The sequence below is a fragment of the Aythya fuligula genome, chromosome 6, assembly GCF_009819795.1.
Source record: "Aythya fuligula isolate bAytFul2 chromosome 6, bAytFul2.pri, whole genome shotgun sequence".
Classification (NCBI taxonomy): Eukaryota; Metazoa; Chordata; class Aves; order Anseriformes; family Anatidae; genus Aythya; species Aythya fuligula.
The window spans coordinates 4,429,083-4,450,172 of NC_045564.1; the positions used below are offsets into that span (position 1 = coordinate 4,429,083).

Genomic DNA, 21,090 nt, shown 5'->3' on the forward strand with positions numbered 1-21,090 from the left:
GATAATCTTCTGTCTAGAGTAATTTCAGTGTCAGACTGAGTGTAATTAGCAATCGAATCCTCTGATGCAGATAAAAAGCAAGTGGGCCAAATCTCTCAAATGAGTGTACCATTGGCACCCAAGTGCCAACATGTGCACTTGCACATGGATGCAGAATAAGTGGTTTGTCCAGCATGAGTTCTTGCTGCTAGCATCTTGCATTAATAGAGAGCATCAAGTGTTTTCAAAATGGTTTTTGAAAGCTGACATATGCAATAGATCTAAAAGAATGTTTGCATTAATTGCCCAAATGGTTTGCCATAAATTTGTCATCTGGACTGCTCAAATGCTGTAAGTCTCTATTTTCAGAAAGTTGTTCATCTGTAATATCCATAGCTATGTGAATTCCTTCCAGCAGCTATTCCACTGATCAAATTTGTTGTAGATAATGAATTTGAGGAGAGTAATGGAAAACAGATTTGAACATTAAACTTTAGGTTTGTGTATTCTTTAAGAAACCAGATCCAGAATTCAGCCATTTAATAAAGTAATATACAAATAACACAACAAAGTTAGATAATCAACAAAGTTCCTTGTAAATTTTGTAGAAATATTAGTCTCAGACTGCAAATATAAGTGAATGCCTTCATTAATGACATAAGATTTTTTTTCCCCATGAATAATTCAAAATTTGTTTGCAAACACACAGTGATAGAGAAATAGCTGTGTACCTACACAGCCCTTAAGAGAAAAGTTAATCCTTAAGGAAAAGTTGCCTACTACACATCATTCTTCAAAAAGAAAAACAAAAATATACCAAAACATGTAATTTAGAGTTCTGACATTAAAATTACTGCTGGCTCTGGACTGAAAACTCTGAATACCATCAAATTGTTGTAATGGTCCTAATTATGTAGTACAAGACTGAGTCCAAATCTATACTGCGGCTTATTACTGTTGGTTATGCAGCCCTATTTTCTTTTCTCCCATGTAGTATCTTTCACCTCTGTTAATTCTCTTTTCCACTACCACATTGGCACATTGGCCTAATTTTCTGTTTATATTCTTTCTTTTTCTTTCTGTCTTTTTTGGTCATGTTCTTTCTCTTCTCATGCTTCTTTTCTTTCTTCCCCCCCCCCCATTTTCTCTGCTCAGGTCTATCTTTCTCATAATACATAACTTTACTTTCCATCTTCCCTTCAACCTCTTGTCTTAGAACTGAACAGTCTACTTACTTTTCTGCCCTGCACTCAACTGAAATGAGTTTTTCAGACCCTGCATCTCCTTGTCACTATTGACCTGACTTTTCCCTCTGTGTCACCCATGAAGTTCATGTCATCATACTCATACTTTAACTGGGCTCAAACAGGAGGACAAAGGGGAAGCCCACCAGGACCTCCTGACTGAGAGATGGTGAAGAATGTCTTATTTCCAGGACATAGGGTCACAGCATCAGGTGCTGCTTCAGAGGACGACATTTAACAGCCACTATATCTGATAAGGAGTGTAATATTTATTTCAGAGTAGGATCCAGACATCCATCATTAGTCTCTCAGGCTAGATTTAGTTTCTAAATAGTTGCTCGGTTTCCCAGCTCTCATCCTGCATAATCACATCAGTGTCTCAGGTAAATAAACTGATTTTCTGCTTGATTAATAGCTGACTGTCTCTCTAAGAAACATTTTCCTCCTCGAAGAAACCAATAATTCACTGTGTTGAAAACAAACAAATAAAAAAACCACCAAACTTGACAAGACAAATTAGAAATGCTTCCCAATAAACAAGAAGGCTGAAAAGTACTTTACAAAACAAGAAAACAAGAGCAGCATTACAAATGAAATCTTTTTTTTTCTTTCTTTTTTTTTTTTTTTTGTATGTGTGTGTGTGTGATCTAATGACTCATAAAAAAAAAACAAACCAACCAACCAATCAACCTGAATTAGAAGTGCCAGAAGCTGAATAGCTCAGTGTATGAGTGAGTGGCTCACTGTATACAAGAAGACCCAGAAGGCATTATATTGCATGCAGTAGAATAAATTCAAAGCTACTAGGAAGACTAGAGCTTGCTGTCCATAAAAAAGTAGGTAGATGGACGTGCTCCTGAAAGCATGGCTGGGCACGAATCTGCTCTACAGCAATGTACTCAGCATCACCTCAACTTACACACTTTCCACCTCCACAGGGTAAAATGTCCTTCTCATTTACAAACATCATGAGCAAGGGAAGAGACCAGTTTTGTTTAGCTTAGGGCAAAACACAGTTTTGCATAGAATTATTAAATAAAAATGCCATTACTCAGATCTAGAAGAATGTAATCCTGTTATTATGTGTACATGTAATGTACACTTAAATGACTCAAGTACAGGAAAAAAAAAAGAAAGAAAGCGGATTTCTGTTCTTACAAGGTTGCCATTCAGTTTTTCTGCAGTAGATGGCATCATTTAACAGGAAGAAAGAAGAAATAAAGCTTGAAACCATCTGGATGTAATGACATTCATATTTGCTTCTAACTTTCTGGACATTATTAAATGAATTAAGAAATAAGCTAGGAGAGTTGCAATGAAAATCGTTGTGGCCTTTGGCAGAATGAAAGTATTAAACAGATTTCCAAAGGAAACTTGCATCTGGGAAGACTTAGTCCATTCAAGACACCCCCTCTGTGCTCAGATGTAGATCCATGTGTCAGCATGTTATGACATAATGCATTTTGCATTGCTCATAAACATTAAATGTTAGCTCTGAAATGCTTTGGAAAGCTGATTTGTGCTAAAGCACTGGCAAGCAACATATAGGAAGCATAAGGCCATAAAAAAGCTGACTTGCCTGCTCCTAGACTTGTGGTAAAACAGTCGCATACTTGCCTTAACCAGCTTTTCTGATGGATTCCTGAACATATATATTAGCCAAGATTTAAAAAATATATTAGAAATGAATAGTGTTGGCCTAAGGCAATGCAAAATCTTATTCTGCTCCTGAAAGCCCTGAATGCAGCAGCTCTGGAAAGCTTTGTTTCTCTGACAATTATTGTGATGGCTTGTTGGGAGCTGTGTCAATCTATGATAAATTTTAAAAGTCATTAATTTTATAGAGTATCTGAAAGCCTGAATAACTTGGCTTTTATGCCTTTTACTGAGCATTCACATTTTAAAATATTTCTGTATTTTGCTGTGAGTGGTATTTCTCTGGGCAAGCCTAAAAAAAGGAGGAGAAAAAAATGGTAACAGTCTTTGTGATATGCTGGTTCTGAGTTATTTACCATTTTATGAGCAGATTATCAGTTGTATATGGAAGCAGGCAACTCAGGCAGAGCTGAAAGGAAAATCATCATTCTGTCTTGAAGGAGAGTGAACATTAAGAGTGGAACATTAAGGAGCCCAGATAGGTAGAGGAGGAAGCAAATACGGTCATTTTAGGCCTGGAGGATGACAGATGTCATACATTACATAAGCATTGACACAGGGAAATCTGTTAGCAAGTGCTATGACCTGAGAAGCTGACCTGCTTTCTACTCGCGTTTGGCTTTGTACCTGTGGAAGTGCTGTGATCATGACTTGACCACATTTATGCGGCAAACAGAAAAAAATCTCCTAACAGTGTCCTCCAAAAACACAGGCTTTTCCACTTTGGACGAAGCAGATGACCAGCTATTGCGTTAGTGGCAAACTCGCAGAGCCCAAATGCCAGCAGAGCTGAGGAGCTTTGGTCTCTAAGAATCTGGTGACCACCACCACCACCAGTCAGGCAAAAGTTTTGCATTTATTTACCTTGGATCTAGTCAAGCCTAATGGGCTGAAATGAAGGAGTCCTTACCCTTAAATTTAACTGGATCCAAAGCCTGCTGGAGACAGGGAGGGACTTTTAATTGTACAAAGCTTATGCTTTCTTACACTGACCTGGTTTGGGTTATTTGCTTTACTGTATGACTACTTCAGAAAGTATCTTTGCATTTATTCTAGGCTAAATGCATCTATTTATTGTATATTCCAGCAAGACTTTATATGTTATTCATCAAGAGGCCAATTTACAAGGACAAAGTTCATTTTCAGTGGAAATGCCCTGTTCTTCCCTATGCTGAAGAAGCCCGAGGAATCCATCCCAGCTCCTGAAGCAACCCTGCTTTCCATCTACTGAGCAGAAAATTAATGCCAGTGTCTACCTCAAAGCAAGTGGTTTGGCCTTGCTGTCTGGTATTAAGGTGGTGTTTATAACAAAATCAAACATGCTCATTCCATGGTGTGATCACTAATGGAAACAAATGGACTCTCCTCATCAACTAATCGGCTTGCTGAGCCAGACAGGCCTGCTCTGCCCATGTGGACTCCAGCAAGGTAAGTGCTGAGTACTCGAAAAGCTTGAAGTAGTTCAGGCAGAAATATAAGAAAAACAGTAGGTTAATTACATGTTTTTTAAACTGCTGAGCCTGCAGACATTTTCTCATCTGGAATTGTCCTAAAACAGCTGGTGAATTTTGTACTGCCTGTGTGGGTGAATGGAAGCCTCAGGGATGAAACCTCCATTGACAAAACACCAACTGCAGCCTGTGAAAAATCAGAGAGGTGTCGTCTTAAAAATTCTTTACTTCTCTATTGCCTGCAGAAGAAAGAGCTGTTACTGGGTGCAATAGGATGGGAGTGCAACCGAATGGTTCCCAGATTTCCAAAGTTTCACAGCAGATAAGAATTTTAAACTGAAAGCAAAGCTTCTAGGGATGATCATCTGCCAAAAAAGCTGGCATTTGGACAGTGCCACTACTCCACTCCCAGCCCTTTTCCTCTTTATTCAGCTGCAGAGCAAGGAAGAGAAAGCAGCATAAAATAATGCTGGTAAACCATAATGCTGTACTTTTACGTCAGAGGTGTTGGAGAAAGGAAACTCTCTCTGTTTCACTGGCGATGTATAGAGAAGGCTGGATTCTCAAGCAAAGGTCCATTATGCCATGTAGCCAGACTGTCCCTGCTCTGAGACCCACCTAGTCTGTCACATAACAAAACAGGGGAAAAACAAACAAACAAACAAACAAACAGGCCTGCACATGTACAAAAAAGTATTTGTGTTTTAAGCAAATCACTGCTTGTGTCCGTCATTCTTTGTAAGCTCCAAATGCTGCAACCTTTCTGTGGCATTTAGAAATTTGTGAAACACTTGGCAAACAATATCCTTATGGGCATAATATGTGACCAAGTAAAACTCAAAATGCCTTTATTTTCCTCACAGGTTATAGCTCTTTCCTAATATTTCAGAGTTTGATTGATGTTAAGGGCTCCAACTTTTCTCCCGTATCTTCTGAAGGCTGCTGCTCTTCTCGAAGGTGATGTGATCTGAAGGGACTGGGACCGTCACAGTGCCCTGTGTTCAACATTTATGTTTCTCTATTCGGTCTCACGTGGTGACATCCTTGAATGATGTTCTCCATGCAACTGCTAAAGGTTACCCTGCCACGGACGCCTTGCTTTGAAACAGACACAAGCAACATCCCATCAGGGACACTGTTGCTCAACAGTCCCAATGCCTTCAGCTGCAGGATGGCAGGGAGGACAATGGCAGAACAGATTTCTTGTTTCAAAGCTCTTAACAGGAAAACAAATTGGTTTAGTTTGTGTTGTTCAGTCAATAATTTTCTTTCTTAAGGTTGTCCTGAGAATCGTTTCTTTCCTGTTTCTGGATCGGTAAGAGTTGTTTTGGGAAAACCACCCAATAGCCACAAGAAACAATTCTGTTGTTAGCTATTTCTTGACAACTTCATGGCCTACATGCATGTTTTTTTTTGTTTTTTTTTTTTTTTTTTGTTGTTTTTTGTAACAGAGAAATATTTGTATTTCTCATTTATTTGACCATTTGTATTGGGATGCTATTCTTGGATTTCCTTTCCAAAGTCAACTCAACCAATTACATTTTAACCTGTATTTTAAGTAGAGGTAGACTTGTTTTGCTATAATCTGCAATATGTATCATTCATTCCTGATCAAGGGTAATCAGCATCTGATCAGAAACTCCCTTGATTTTACTGGGCTTTTACCGAGCATTTTGACAAGATGAACTGTTTGCTTTAGAGGACGGCACGCAGCAAGTAAAAATTTCATCTTAATTCAGTGCAGTCAGAGTCTTTGGGAGGGCCATTGCATAATTTCTCAGTCATTCTTACCATTACTGGTAAAACTCCTATGAGGTTTTTCCATCCTCTCTGTTCTTATATTAAAATGTTTTTTGCACATCACCTTTTGTGCCATTTGGTGTCACTCTAAAAATAAGCAGCAGGCTGCAGTCAGTTTACCTGTGGACATTCAGTTGCAGTGCTGGTACAAATTCTCACTGCTCTGCAGTAATTTGTTTTGATGTGCTCCTTGTCTTTAGAGCGAAGGATGCCAAATGGCACAAAGACCCATGTCTAAGTCTGCAATCAGATGGAAGCTCACATAAATTCAAGGTCTGATGTGAATTTATGGATTTATTGGTTTCTTTAAACATGCATCCTGCCCACTCTTTGGGCAGTCAATGAATGCTTGTATGGTCAGAGTTCAAGTGTCAAGCTAATCTCAATTTAATCTCATCAAAAATTGGCCTAGCATTTTTCTAAAAGAGAGCAATAGCTTCATGTTCAATACTACTAGGATTAAGTAAGTGGAAAAAATTACCAAAATCCACCATTCTATCAGAGAGATAAAAATCACCCAAGGTGAAGGTGTATCTCCAAGACACAAGACATTCTCTTCTGCATTTCTGTTTTTGACCAGGATCAAAAATCGTTTATAATGCTGAAGGATTCTTTGCACCATTCTTGCCATAGGCCTGCTCTGGGAAGAATAAAGAAAATCTGGGAAAGTTATTGTGTATGAGCAAGTTGTCCAGGCTGTGCAACCAGGTTTTCCTTTTCGCTGCCTAAGTTTGCAATTAAAACAACTTTTTTTTTTTTTTTTTTTTTTTTTTTTTTTTTTTTTTTTTCCAGATAATTAAAGTTTTAAGCTGCCCATGATCTTCTCTTCCCCCTTAGCTCAGTGAGAGGGCTAATGACTTTATGCAATGCCATTTCTCTGCTTTTCCTTGGAAGAGACCAGCTTGATTCAATACTTCTCTCCTGAGACTGGAACAGATGGGAAATGTTATAGTACAGTGTATTACATATGGTAATAACATTTATATTTTCAGATAGTTTGGGCAAAGTCAGCCCTCTTATAGCTCTGTGGCCGTAGTGGATTTGCATCAGAGATGAGTAAAACAGCAGGGGGTCAAATTCTACACTCACATAACTCCCTGTACAGTTTTATTGATTTCCCTGTAATTTCAGAATTTGGAAGTAAATGAAGGCTTTGGTTCTTGTATTTCATATTCCAGTGATGGATTAAAGAACTCTGGCATATAGTCCACAGAAAAGAATCATGTCTTTGACAATAAATTAAAAGTATTTGCAATCCACAAGGTCAGGGGAAAAACAAAATGCAGCAGGCATTTCTGAATGCCTAGAACATCATTAGCCTAGTTTCATCTGCAAAAGGATTTGTATTCATTCACTCCTCATTCCAATTTGTACCAATTCACCTCACAGCCATTCTGGACAGTTTGCTGGATACAGATGGCAGTATTTGATTCTCATAGAGGACATTAATTGGCTATTTGTACACTGAGCACGATGTTCTTATTGTCAACTTGCTAAGGCTACTACAGCCAGTATTGCAAGGGTTTTCTCAGGGTACTGAAGACACTTCCAACTTCACCACCTATTTTCTAAAGGCCTAAGCATCTTCCAAACTAGAGCCCTTGTCAGGTGAAGGCCACACTTTAGGCATAGCAAAGCACCTGCAAGGCCAGAGCTGACTTTTGTTCTTACAAGAGTTGAGCAGTATCGCTTACTACGGTGCCTGCCTGGCCCCTCGCACACATCCTGCTCGCCCAGCCCCACGCAGCCGCAGTGCCAGCTGGCATGGAGCGAGGAGAGGCAGCTCCCCAGAGCAGAGGAGGGCTGTAACATCCTGAGCAGACACAGCCAGATGCACCAGTTAATCTGTTGGAGTCCTTAAAAGGTATGAGTGAAAGAGCTTAAGCCAGAGGAAACCTGATAAATGAAGAGGCTCTGTCCTCTTTTTTTTTTTTTTTCCTCCTTTTCACTGAAAGAAGTTTACGCCACTATTTCTCCTTGCAGCTACTCTAGCAGCAAAAGAATTGGTTGGATTTAATCTCCTCTTTTTTTTTTTTTTTTTTTTTTTTCTATTTTTTTTCCCTCCATATTTATGCTATTCTGTCTATGCAAAAAAAAAAAAAAAAAAAAAGTGCTCTAATGAGAGGACCACCCTGCCAACTGCAAAGCCACCAACAGGCTCAGAACATTGCACAAAAAAATCTTGCAACTATCTGAGCAGATTTCAATTACTCTTTTCAAAGATTTGCAATTCCCACCACACAGCCTATTGTTTGCTTTCACTAGAACATTCCTCTCTTAAACAACTGGCACAGAATGACTACTGCTCTGCAGGGAAACGAGCTAGCAACATACAGCAGATTTAAAGCCAAGCCCAGAAAAAAATATAAATTTTTAAAAGAGCCTCTCGTGAACGCAGAAGTGTTTTCCAAGATAATATGAAGGCTATTTTCACTGCTTATAACTGAAGAAAAACATGGGGGATGAAATTCATTCTCCTTTGATGCTCAGTGTGGCTATTATCCTGAACATCAAAGGAATAATGAGTGATGCTGCCCATATTTTCCATTAGCTGTATCCAAGCGAGCAATTGTTTCTCTCGTGTCTGTTTGAAAAAGGAGCTGCAACTTTGCTCTTGCTTCTTTTCCTAAAAGAAAATGGAGAGAAGGAAAAGAGAGAGAAAAAGAAGCAGAAGCAGAAAGGGGATGGGAAAGAAGAGAGGGAAAATAGAGGTTTACAGCAGATGGCCTGCTGATGCCTGGGCACTGGGCATGAATTTCAGTGGGAAATAATTATGTCCAGAAATTTTCCAAGAACTGCCAGTGTTGAATTGCTGTGGGAAGTAGTTTCCAGACACAGATCATCCTTTGATATCTACTGCTGCAACCATGCTTGTGTTGTTCCTGGGTTCCACTGCCCTTCGCAGTGCTGAGGCTGGGACTAACACAGACCCTGAAGCCACCATAGTAGCCCACAGAAGTTTTCCACATGGAAGCAGACCTTTGGCTGTCCTGGCAGAAGAGCAGAGTTGCCTGTGCCACCCTGTGGGGTGGGATGCACGTTAACTGAGAGAGAAAAGCAGCAGCAGACAGGGATTGGTCTCCTTTGGCTATGGATAGCTTTGTGTTCCTCTGGCTTATGCTGCAGGCCATTCTTGTACAAAGTCAGCTAGTCTTAAATTTACAAATGTCACCCCCCTTTAACTGTTAGAGAAGCCCTGGGCTTCCAAAATAACACAACACATTCAACTTTAAACCATGCATCTTCTAGTTATCTTCACGTTCTTCCTGTTCAATGTCCTGTGCATGCTTTCTCTTCCCTGACAGCCATCTCTTCATGGACTATTTGTGTGATTCCAAGAAAGAGAAAACTGTGCAGACATTGTTAAATGAGGTACCGCTTCCATTCTCATCCTGATAGTTCATGTTTAAATGAAGGGGTTGACGTAAATGAGGGAAAATGGAAGCACTCTTAGTTAATCTGAAAGGAATCTCTTCTGCTGTCCTTTCACTAAACAAAGCCAGAAGTCCCAGAGTTGAAGTTTATCCAAACTAAAGCCAACAAACGATTGTTGTTGGAGGGGGTTATATCATGTTTTCCATTGTAATTTTGACAAGAAGCAGGCAGAGACTTCAACTTTGCACACTCAGAGATGAGGATATTGGGTCTGAAGTGGAAATAAATAAATAGCGGTTGGAACTAGGGCAGCTTTTCTCAAGCAAAATGGGGAGAACCTTTGCTATGCACTACAAGATGGGAAAGAGAAATGGTTGTCTAAAAGTATAAATGTGATGTACAATGTTCTGTGCCTTTGTGTAAAAGATGTATTGGTTATTGCCAGCAATGGAACTCATTCCTCCTTGCACCCTTCTGGCATTCAAGACAGAATAAGCACACCTCTCTATTATACTTACAGAAGAGACTTTCTGACTCCTGTAAGGTGTTACAAATACTCTATTTTTTAATGTCTGTGAATATCAGTCCGGTAGCCACAACCAGGAGTAAAGTAAGGGTTAATCTTTGAAGCTATTATGCAGCGTCAAGCAATGTGAGAAATATTAATGACACTGTCCCAACAGTTATGCATGGGACTCTTATTTGCCTGAAATGCAAAGTGTCTGGACTGGGCTAAATGGAGAAGGCTCGGAAAATTCTGTGGGGATTCCTTCTAGATTTTGCAGGCACAAAGCACCTCTTGTCAGAGAAACCACAGAGAGGACAGAAAGCAAAGCTTCACAACCCCTGTGCATCAAAAGATTCAATGGAAGAAAGAAACTCCATACAGGAGTAGCCATCCCACAACAGTTACTAAGCCAGAGCACTGTCTGTTAACAGCATGGTCCTGGGAGAGAACTGCAGTGAGTCACCATGCAGTCTGTAACTGAGAGAACATCACCATGAGCAGCATGGCCCCAGACAACCTTCTCTCTGGGACCGGTCCCTTGGGTCCCTGCCTGTCTGGAGATGAGTAGCATGTGGAGGGCTGGGGCTGGAGCACACTCTTCTGCACCCATCTACACCTCCCTCAACAGCCTCTTCCAGAGGAACAGGGACACAATAGCTCTCTTTGTGCATTACCCCTGAAGAAGGAATCACATCCATGCCCAGATCTCCATGTGCACAAGACTTCATGGATGTATTGAAGGAGGGACAAGTTGGTAAAGTATTGTAGCAGCTACTTCAAGGTAAAACGATGACACTAAAATAACTTCCTTTTTGTTCCACCTTGGGTTAAAGGTTATTTACCTGACTGCCAAAAATCAAACCCAGAAAGTCTTAAACTGTAAGCGTACAGGTAGGTGATAGGTACTGAACCCTAAGCCACTTTAAGGTTGTACAAGTACAATTTATCAAGCTACCTCAGGTTTTTGTGTTGAATTAGAAAGGATTTTATTCTGTCCTTTTCAAGTTTGAGCTTTAGTTTCTGGGCATTGCCAACAATTGAATTGAATTTTGTTCTATCACATCCAATTTCTGCGGTGAACTGGGAATCTAATCTAGTTACTTCAAACCCAACAATGTTGCTAACAACATGTATTTCCTATTACCAATAGCTTTCCTTTTCTCAGCTGAGATCTTTTGCCTTGTTGCTTAAGCATGACTAAAGCATAACACACTCTGGAGTATTAATGGACATGACAATTGCGCTAATTTCCAGTTCTGTGGGTTTTGAGGACTCATTACTTCTAAGTGACAAATTAAAACATGCAACTGTTACAGCAGCTGTGCCTTGTGCTTTTCTCCAAACTGCTAACCTGCCATAAGAGCATCGAGCAATGTAGCTTTCAGGCCATTGGCTAGCCTGGGGAAGCACACTTTCTTGTTGTTTCCCCCTACTGGTAGGCTGAACCTTTCAACTCTGAAGAGATGGCTTTTGATCCAAAATGCTAGGTGACTGTCTGTATCACTGCTGTTACTGATCTACAGCAAGCTTTCCCATTTGCAAAGCTAGGTATGTCCGATTTTCTGCACATTTCTGATCTAAACAAGGAATGAACAACATTAGCACATAATCGGGACAATAACTAGTAGATCCATGTCAGCTTGCTTTATCAGCCAGGCTGATAAAATAATAGTAATTAATTCATTTCTTTCTCTTCAGTAGCATTAATTAAAGCTAACACTCAGCTGCTGTGTAAAGCTGGCATCAAGTGTGACTCTGCAAGTGACACTTTGCCTGCCTATTTCAATCCTCAAAATTTTGGCAGAAGCTGGAAGAGGAAATAAGACCAGTTTGTAACCTGCAACACAAAGAAGGGAGCAAATGTAATGACTCTGAGACATCACCAATAACATCAGTGCCAGAGTCAACACCCTTCTACCTCTGCCTTTTCTCCCTGTAATAAAGCAAGAGAGGTTTCCAACTCCCCCTCCTCCTTTAAAAATGCAGTCTGTGTAGACTTGGTCTCAAATCAAAAACAAATATGGAAAATAATGAAAAGGATATTTAATGGTCTCATTTTCCTAAGTCTAATGTCTTCCAGGGATGTGTGATCTGAAATGTGTTTATGAAATTTGACATATTTCCAAGGACATATATATAATGTTTAGAGAGGGTGGATTCCCCAGGCTTTCGTTTAGCATGATTTTTCCAAACCAGAAAGGGATGTATCAACTTTCCTAAGCAGAACATTGTCTGCTATAAACTAGTTGGGAGAAATAGAAGAAGAGCACTAGACCCCTGACCTACTGTACCTTCTATAGGTTTAGATGAGCTAAGAGTATGCAATTATATGTTAACACACAGTAAGTGTACCACATATACATTGCCTGTGTTTACCTTCAAAAATCTGGAGGAGGTTTTTCTTGTGTTACCATAACCTTTCAGGAATGATAGTTCTGACTATCATTAACATTACCCTTAAACTAGCGAATTTATCAACAACAACAACAAAAAGGAATACTTGTAATGTTGCATATAGCTAAGTGCTAAAAATGCCAGTCTGGAAGTACCAATGCAGCTGAGCAGTACCTGTCTATTCCATTGCCCATCTAATCCCTTCCAACTAAAAGAAGAAAGCAAAATAGTTCAATCAACCTATTAACAAGTGTTCCTAAAATATCATCCTTTCTTTCTGGGTATTTTAATCAGAAATCAGTACTCGGCATAAAGAGTTCTTTACATGTTGCCCCCTAAAGCCTCCTTCATTTTAAAACCGTAACTTGGAATTCGAACTAATAGGAAAGGTCAATAAGTCTTCCCAGTGATATTTTAAGATCCAGTTATTATCTCAGAAATGAACTTCCTGACCGGACATCCAAGATAATACATTACAATGAAAACACTAAATTACATGAGAGAAAAAATCTAGTTGGAATAAAAACAATGGGTTTCTGTCTCTGCTTGCACCCTGCTTTTAGAGCAGCAGTGTTCTCCCGGTGACCTCAGGAAAGTCCCTCGTGGACTGCTGGGTGTACATATGAGAAGTGTCACGCTCCACGTGACGGCCTTTACTCATCTCAGATACAGCTGAGGCAGGCCCAGGTCCATCTCAGCTTGCTTTTGGCCCCGACATGAGCAGGGCTGTGCATGTGCTTCCTGTGTAGCCAGCGTACATTGCCAAGTACCTCCAGCCAGTCTAGCTAAAATTAAAGCTGTCTTCTGGAAGTTGCTGTCTGTACTGACTCTACTAACCCAAGTTAGACAAGATGAACTGCCTGAAGACTACACAAGTGTACAAGTCATGTGGGCTGGGTAGAGGATGGATTTCTTTCCTGAAGTTGTTTTCAGAGTTCTTTTGCTATTTGGTAGCTTAGCATGCAGGGTGCAAAGGTGCCTGCAGGTGGTGGAAATGAATACACCTTTCTGGAATGTGTCCCATCTACCTGAAGGCCAGCTGTCAGTCACCAGGAGGCATTTCATACTGCACACGCTCAGGGCTTGGCAGCTCCTTACACCACGACTGTCAGCACACATCAGGAAACCTGAATTGTCTCAAGCTGACTTCGTTTACAGGCTGAAACGGATTACCAGGGTACTCAGCTTTTCTTCTTGGAAGTCCCAGAAAATTTCTTATTCCACAACATCCAGAGCCCAGGCTTTTGAAGAAGTTCAACCTGAGGCTGTACTCAAACCTCCATTCCTAGTTATTATAGCCATACAAAGAAACACATAGCCCAGAGGTACGTCTGACTATCCTAAGCTTCGTATATACTGAGCAGTTTCCTTAATATCTTGCCAAGTCTTGTCTACTGGCAGGCTTTCTTAAGGAAAATTTTATATTGACTTACATTTGATACTAACCATATAAACATTTTTCTTGACAAGAGAGAGCATTTTAGCATGTCTGGAAATTCTCTTTTGAATCCTGGAAAATTTGGCTTCCCCGTCCATCACTGCCCTGCACACAGATTCGCAATGCTAATAACCAGCAACTTCAATTATCTCTTTCCCTGTGAGAAAAGCAAACTGAGCAGTGTGGAAAGGAGCATTCCAAGGAGAGGATATTACTGGATATATGAAAGGCTAACTTGCATTTTATCAATCTCTCTGTGTAACTGCATCTCTGTAAGTAGTATGGAAGGGAGCCCAGGAAGGAAATGTTACTACACCATGAAACAGGAATGTGGCAGAGAAACGAGAATACTCCCTCACACTTCGTTTGTATATTGTTCTTCTAACCCCAGATTTACCATCTCTTGAGTCAAATATGTGTTGCACTTCAGAAACGTCCAGGGAAGCAACCAGAGGGAAGGAAAGAGACCTGGCCTCAGTTTATTGGGAGAAATAAAACCAATGTTTGTTCTTTTTATATTGGACATTCCTTAACCCTCTGAAGAGAGAGAGAGAGAGAGGAAATGTATTACAAATATTTAATGCAAATTATATATGTATAGTGTTTGTTGCTGTAAGCAGAGAAAGAACTCACAGCATGTGTTAGCTCAAATTTTCCCATATTGCCATCACTGAGGGTTACTGAAGCACAGCATATATGCTGGAAAAGCAGAAATAGCAAAGCCTCAGTCTGCAGCACACCACATTTCATCTCTACAGAATTCCAGCTGCCGTGCAGTGCCTCACCCGTGCCCACGCGTGGCGAGGTGGGCTGGTGCTGGGCGTGCTGCTGCTGCAGGCAGTGCTACCTGGCTGCCACAGCCGGCTGCTGGGCTCATGGCAAGCTCCTGCTTTCCAGCCAGGCTTAGGCAGATAGGCTTGATATCAGCTGGCTAGCTGTTTTCCTGATTTGCAGCAGACAGACGGGTAGGGTGTGGCTTTAAAGGCATTTGGCTCTCCTTTGCTGCAGTGTAACTGGCCGGCACTTATTCAGTGATTTGTAAAGTTATTTGTTGCCCTAGTACAGGAATAAATACATTGCAAATCTTTTATATTTACAAGAAAGAAATACGCTTTATCGTAAGGAAGGTCTGATCTCAACTGCCTAGCAAGCAGGACCAGGACACATCCAAAAAAGGTCAGATGCACTTGGGAATGTTTAACTTAAATCACCATACCACACTTATCTTCCTAGTAAGCTGAATTATTCTATATGAAGGATTTTTTTCCTCTCTCCAAGTTCCACGCTCACTTGCTGTCCGGCAGACACACACACAAGCACTCTCAGGCACTCACAGACACTGCCAGTCGCTGCTCAGTCCCAGGAGGGACCAAAGCAGCCTGCAGATGCACGACAGAAACCATCGTGGTTAGGGGAATTCAGTCACCCCCCCTGCTTTATGTCAAAGGAAAAACCCCTCACGCTGACATATTTTTCATATGTTGCTCTTAAAAGCTGTTTCATCAGAGCTGAGGAGAATTTCTCAGGCTGTTTTCCCTGCACAAATTGTTTAAACAAAGCCCCATGCTGCTGTGGGGAAACAAGCAAGTACAAAGGAGCGGTCCAGATACAAAGCTGGAAGCAGACTTATTGCTTGTGACAAATAACTTCCAGACAGCACCCAGCCAGCAGTTGAAACGCTATTCCAAGAGTTAAAGGAAACAGTCAAAAAACTCTCCAGTGTCTGTAATAGGAAAACAAGTAAGAACAAGAAGAAATGCAGCACAGCAGCGAGCACTGCACAGTCCCCTTAGCCACCGGCAAACAGCAAAGCGAAGAGCAACTTTGGGAGGGTAATGCATGCTCCTGCAGCTTTCAGCTTCAGCATTTGCTGTCTTTACTGCTGGATTAGTGAAGGAAAAATGTTCTGGTGAGGTCTGTCAGTACGCGTTTCTTACCAGCTATTAAGTGATTGGTAAAAATAAAAAATAAAACAAGAACATTAAATCATAAGAAGCTTGAATTACTCACCGTCCTGTTGTGCCAAAATAACTGAGGGTTGAAACACGGCAAGAATGAGCAAAGTTACTTTTTGCACAAAGCTCATCATGTCTAAATATTAGACATGAGACTCTCTGTGCAAAAAGAAAAAATGGGGGGGAAAGAAAAATCTATTCAAAGTAGCAACATCGGTCGTTCCCTGCCCTTCCAGCACCGGGCCATGTACAGAACTCAGCCACAAGCATTCCCCAGCTTTGGCCTTAAATAGGAAAAAAATTGGCTTACTTTACTTTTCCACCCCCTTTACTGAAATATGAGAAGAAGACCCATCCCCTAACAGTAAATGAATGATTAATATTTCTCTTGGCTTTACAGAAGAATAAAGTCAACTAAACAAGATACACAGCACATCTGGAGCTTTTGTGCATGTGTGAAGCGCGCACCGAGCCTATATACGCACAGTTAGTGTGCGCTGCGTGCGAAATGTATGGACGGGAAAAAAAGAAGCCCAGCAGCAGCCTGCCCAGGGCAAAGCATTTTTCATGCAAATCAGAAGTCATACAACCCAAACACAATTTTTAATTCTTAGTGATTCCTAGCAAAGATGAAAGGTGAGTACCTGATGTGACACCCAAAACTGAAAAGTCTCAGCTGTGCAGCAGCAAACTTGGCTGTTTCTGCTGAGGATTCATCAGAGTTAATGAAGGGGAGGCCTGAAAATTGCAACATTTCTGTTCCAGTGCTTTTCTCACATCAGGATTTTGTGTGACCTAGGGAGAAGGAGGCTCACATTAAATATATTTTATATATATATATATATATGTATATGTACCAATTTCACAAACTAATACATTTTTCAATAATTCAGCTAAATGCTGTTATTACAGTATTTGAAAGGAATGCAGAACAAGTACTACCTTTTTTTCTTTTTTTTTTTTTTTTTTTACTCTTTGCTCCTCAAAGAGGAAGATATAGCTGAAAAAAAAAATCAAACTACTATTTCTAATTAACCTCTGTTTTTGAATTATTCCATATAACACTTTACTGATAATCAGAAGAATTAGAACATACAGAGCTATTTTCCAAATAAGATGGCTTAAACAGGTTTTGTTACAAATTTAGTTTTGTTGGCAATTTAGCTTTGAGAGACTCCAAAGTGAATGCAGAAAGCTGTGTCAGTGCGCATCTCTGATAAATCAGTGATCAAATTAATTACTACTCTCAGTTGATTAATTTGGTCCAGCTCATTAACTGCAAGAGTGCTCACTCATTTGCTCTTAAGCATTGCTGAGATACCAGTGACCCAGGGAACTGTCTCTCCTGTCAATAATGCATTTATCAATCCCCCAAAAAAGGGACCCAAATCTGTGCATGCATAAAAAAATCAAAGCAGTGTGAGGCTATCTTTTAATCTGATAGGTATTAGGTCTCACTTCAAAACCTATTTACCTGAAATACATTTGCACTTAAATGGGAAAGTCATCTTCTGCCAGGGTCACCTGAGGTGAAACGTGGTGAAGCAAGTATGAAGAGATCTTAAATAATTTGATGACACTTTCAACATACCTGGAGGGTCTCTTCTACGTCTTACACATCAGAAGGCAGAAATGGCTTCATACCTTTCAAAGGCATGATGCAGGGCTTTTCTGCTTGAATTAAATACTCTCAAATTGTCCATCTTGTCTGTGTTGGGATGTCAGAGTTATTTCAGGCAGCTGTAGGTTTCCATACCCAGTATCACTTTACTTAATAGGTTAAGTTATCTGGCGTATAGATATCAACTAGCTACAATAAGCAGATAGCCACCTGCTATTGATCTATCCTAACCAAAAGGCTTAAAATCTGTATGCACATGCCTGTAAGGTTTTACTTACGCATTTTTTCATATTCTCATATGATTTTTTTCATATTTTCACCAAATATTTCCTTATACTTCTCATCTTTTTAAAAAAAACAGAGAACACCCTTAGCGAATGCCTTATTTTTACTACTGCTTTCCTTCAATTTATATAGAACAACACTAGATCACTCAATTAAAATCTAAATTCTAAGAACAGTTCTGGATGGTTCACCTTGGCTATTAAATTATGCCCCAACTAAGTTATGAAGCCAAATTTATCACGATATATACTATTTCTGATAGGCATTGGAGAGTCAATCTGCATGTTTCAATTTGTACAGAAATGAACTCTGACATTCCTGAATAGAAACATAACCTATATCACTTCATGATTACATCCCATAAAAATCACTAGCACTTATTGACATTATCTTCCGTGAGTTCTGGGGCATCTTTGCTGTGACTCAGAAAATAATTAATGGCAACAATCAGCTGCATTGGAGTTTCTCATCAATGCTAACTTTAAATAAAAGTGGTGGTAGATTTGATTTTATATTTCTAGAGTGAAAGCGCAATGTATTGTCATATTTTGTCTTGGCATCTGGATTAAACTGGAAAAAATGTATTCATATCAGAATCAGAGAATGGGCATGGAGGGAACCTGGAAAAATTTGTTACTGAATATATTTCTTTTTTACCATGGATACCATGGACGACGTGTAGACCAAAACTATTGACAAATTTCAGTGTCAGACAACTTTGGAGTATTCATGCTACTCCTTCTGCAATTTGGGATTCTTAATGTACATTTGAGTCTTGTGGTCAATGAAATTTTGAATATATAATATATACAAATACAAAATATGTATTTATCAGGTGACTTCAGGTCCACCTACACCAAAGATCAGTCCTTAAGCAAATGATCTAAGTGTTACTTTGAAAGTTCCCAAAATTCAGACTTGTAAAACAGGCCGGTAGCTATCCTTTGTCCCCAAGAGAGCTTAATCTGAACTGCCAGTCTTCAGTTTTTGTCATTGTCTTATGTCAGGAACAAGATTTCTTTTGTTGCTGTTATTCTAGGAGGATTTAAATCATTGTAGAGGATCTTGAAATTTAAAAAGGGGTATATAACTTCAAAGGAATAAAAAGCCAAAAATAGTGCAAATAATCACCAAAAGCAAATATAAATAAATAGGGGAACTTAGTTTAGATAAGTTCCCCCAAATGCCATGTCAGTGAAACCTGGTTCAAGTCTTCTAACTATTCTTGTAAGGACTTTATCTTTTTCCCCCTGGATTGCACTATTAGTGAACAAACACACATTGCTAAGCTACATCTAGCAGACTGTTTTCTCTTCAAGCCCACTTTTAAAAAATACTTGACCTACCGGAAGAGCCGAATTTAGAGCCACTAAACAAACAACAACAACAAAAACCCTTGCAATTTAATCATTCCTGTTTATGAACTAGAAGTAATACAAACTACGACCACAGCACTGATGACTAATAGGACAATTACAGGAATTAAGATGGCCAAATCAATGAAATTGTTCCATTTATCTCCTATCTTTCCATTTCTCTGAAATTATTTCCTAAGACAGTGGGAAATTAGCTTTTGAGATGCAGCCTCCTGTTCACACGCCTTCTGCTTTCACCTTAGCACAGCTTCAACGCTTTTCACAAATGAAAATTCTCTTTTTGCAAAAATCCTGTGCAGATTAAATAAAATCCTTCAACTGAGTCATGTTGGGAACTAACTGTGTTACAGCACAGCTGTGAAGGCTCTTAGAGCAGAGCCAACATTATGACTGCATACGGGTGAAGCAGACAGCACCCACAGCATTTTCTCTTCACAGCAGGAGGGAGGCAAGCCAAACGAGTTTAATGACCTTTGGGTGTACTGAATGCTGGGGAACTCAGAATCTGTGGCCAGGGTGTGGTTTTTTGTACTGAACACGTACCTACTCTTGTCGCCAATGATGAAATCTGTTAATTTAGGGCCCTGGCGCAAAGCCTTGGAGAAGATGCTCCTCTTTTTCACCGAGGTGTCAAACTTATTTTGCAAGGAATCCTTTCTTCTCATCTCTAATTCAGATTTCCACTGTGCAACTGAAAAAAAAACAGACCTCCGCATTTTTTTTTTTTTTTAAAGAAACACCACCATCCCATTCCCTAAGAAAATACTCAATGGAATGGCTGCAAGACTGTGTGTCATGTAAAGGCTTTTGCAACATACAGCTTATGGCTTCTAGATGGACAGCAACAGAACATAAAAATGGCAGAAAATACTTATGACTAAATTTAGTTGTGAGTTGCTCAGCTACATTTGCTTTTACACGAGTGCAAAAAATTCTGTTTTGATATATGTCCAAGTAACAAAAAAACTGATAAGACTGTGAAGAGAGAAGTCTGAGATCACACTAACATATAAAGTATTTTATCCTGCACCACAGAGTTTGTGGAGGAAGTGGGGGTGCACCAACCTTCACTCTGCTGCCTCTGCTCAAAGCACTGCTGTTCCAGAGAGCACGTGGAGTTCCCAGCATGGCTCAAGCATGCTGCAGTTCGGCTGTTGGTTCACATAAAACCTTGACACAGAAAAATTCCAGGATTTAGCCTTCAGGACTAGTGATCCAACACATTTTAGGAATGTTTTTTTCTGCCCCCCATTTTTTTTTTTTTTAATTTTCTAAATAAAAAAGAACAACTGTAAGACACAGCCAGGAATTATTTTAAATTATTTTTTTCACATTTTTCTCTTCTCTGATTTATTGTTTTTTCTAATGAGGGAATAAATATTCTTGTTTGAGTTTACTAAAGAATAACAAAAGGCCATCCGTACTCATGACTCATCGTTTGGAAAAAAACAAAACCAAAGAACACAGGATTAATTGTTTTAACTCTTGATCGGTTTGGAATTAACACGATTCAAAGCAGAAGAAATTAGAAAGGAAAAACAATTAATTTTTTAGAAAAATCTATTCTAAATGGAGGCAAAGGAAGATCTGTGAGTAGGTCAGAAAATATGGCAATACGAGATTCATCCACAAGAAAGGAAACCCTGGTCATCAAAATATAAGAAAAAAAGAAAAGAAAAAGAAATCTTCAGGATTAGCATTGGAGCAATTTTCCCTGACTGTACAAGGCAGGTGTGACGTTCTCTTCTGGACCACAGATGTGCCACGTGTCCAAGGAGCGTACGGGTTTCCTAGAATGGAGAGGTGGTGTCCAGCTGCTTCTCTGGGTGGAGGGAACACAGACCACGCCGGGGCCAGCCCCGCTGCTGCTGGGTGGCCTGGAAGGCTGGCTCTCCACATCTACTTGAAGGGATCTCTTCTGATCCATGACCTCTTGTCACATGCATTCCTTTCTTGTTAACTCTAACACTCATACAGGCCGTGGTATACATGTATCTGCTACAGGGAA

The 21,090-nt window shown here is 39.9% G+C and overlaps 1 protein-coding gene across 1 annotated transcript in view; it reads right to left on the reverse strand.

The window, feature by feature from the left end:
• COL3A1 (collagen type III alpha 1 chain) overlaps positions 1–16,180 on the reverse strand; it is a 49,916-nt gene extending 33,736 nt beyond the window's left edge. The window contains exon 1 of the mRNA XM_032190534.1: positions 15,856–16,180. Within this exon, the coding sequence (XP_032046425.1) occupies positions 15,856–15,934 (79 nt within the window). The 5' untranslated portion in view covers positions 15,935–16,180. The remainder of the gene's footprint in view (positions 1–15,855) is intronic.
• Between the last annotated feature and the right edge of the window lie 4,910 nt (positions 16,181–21,090).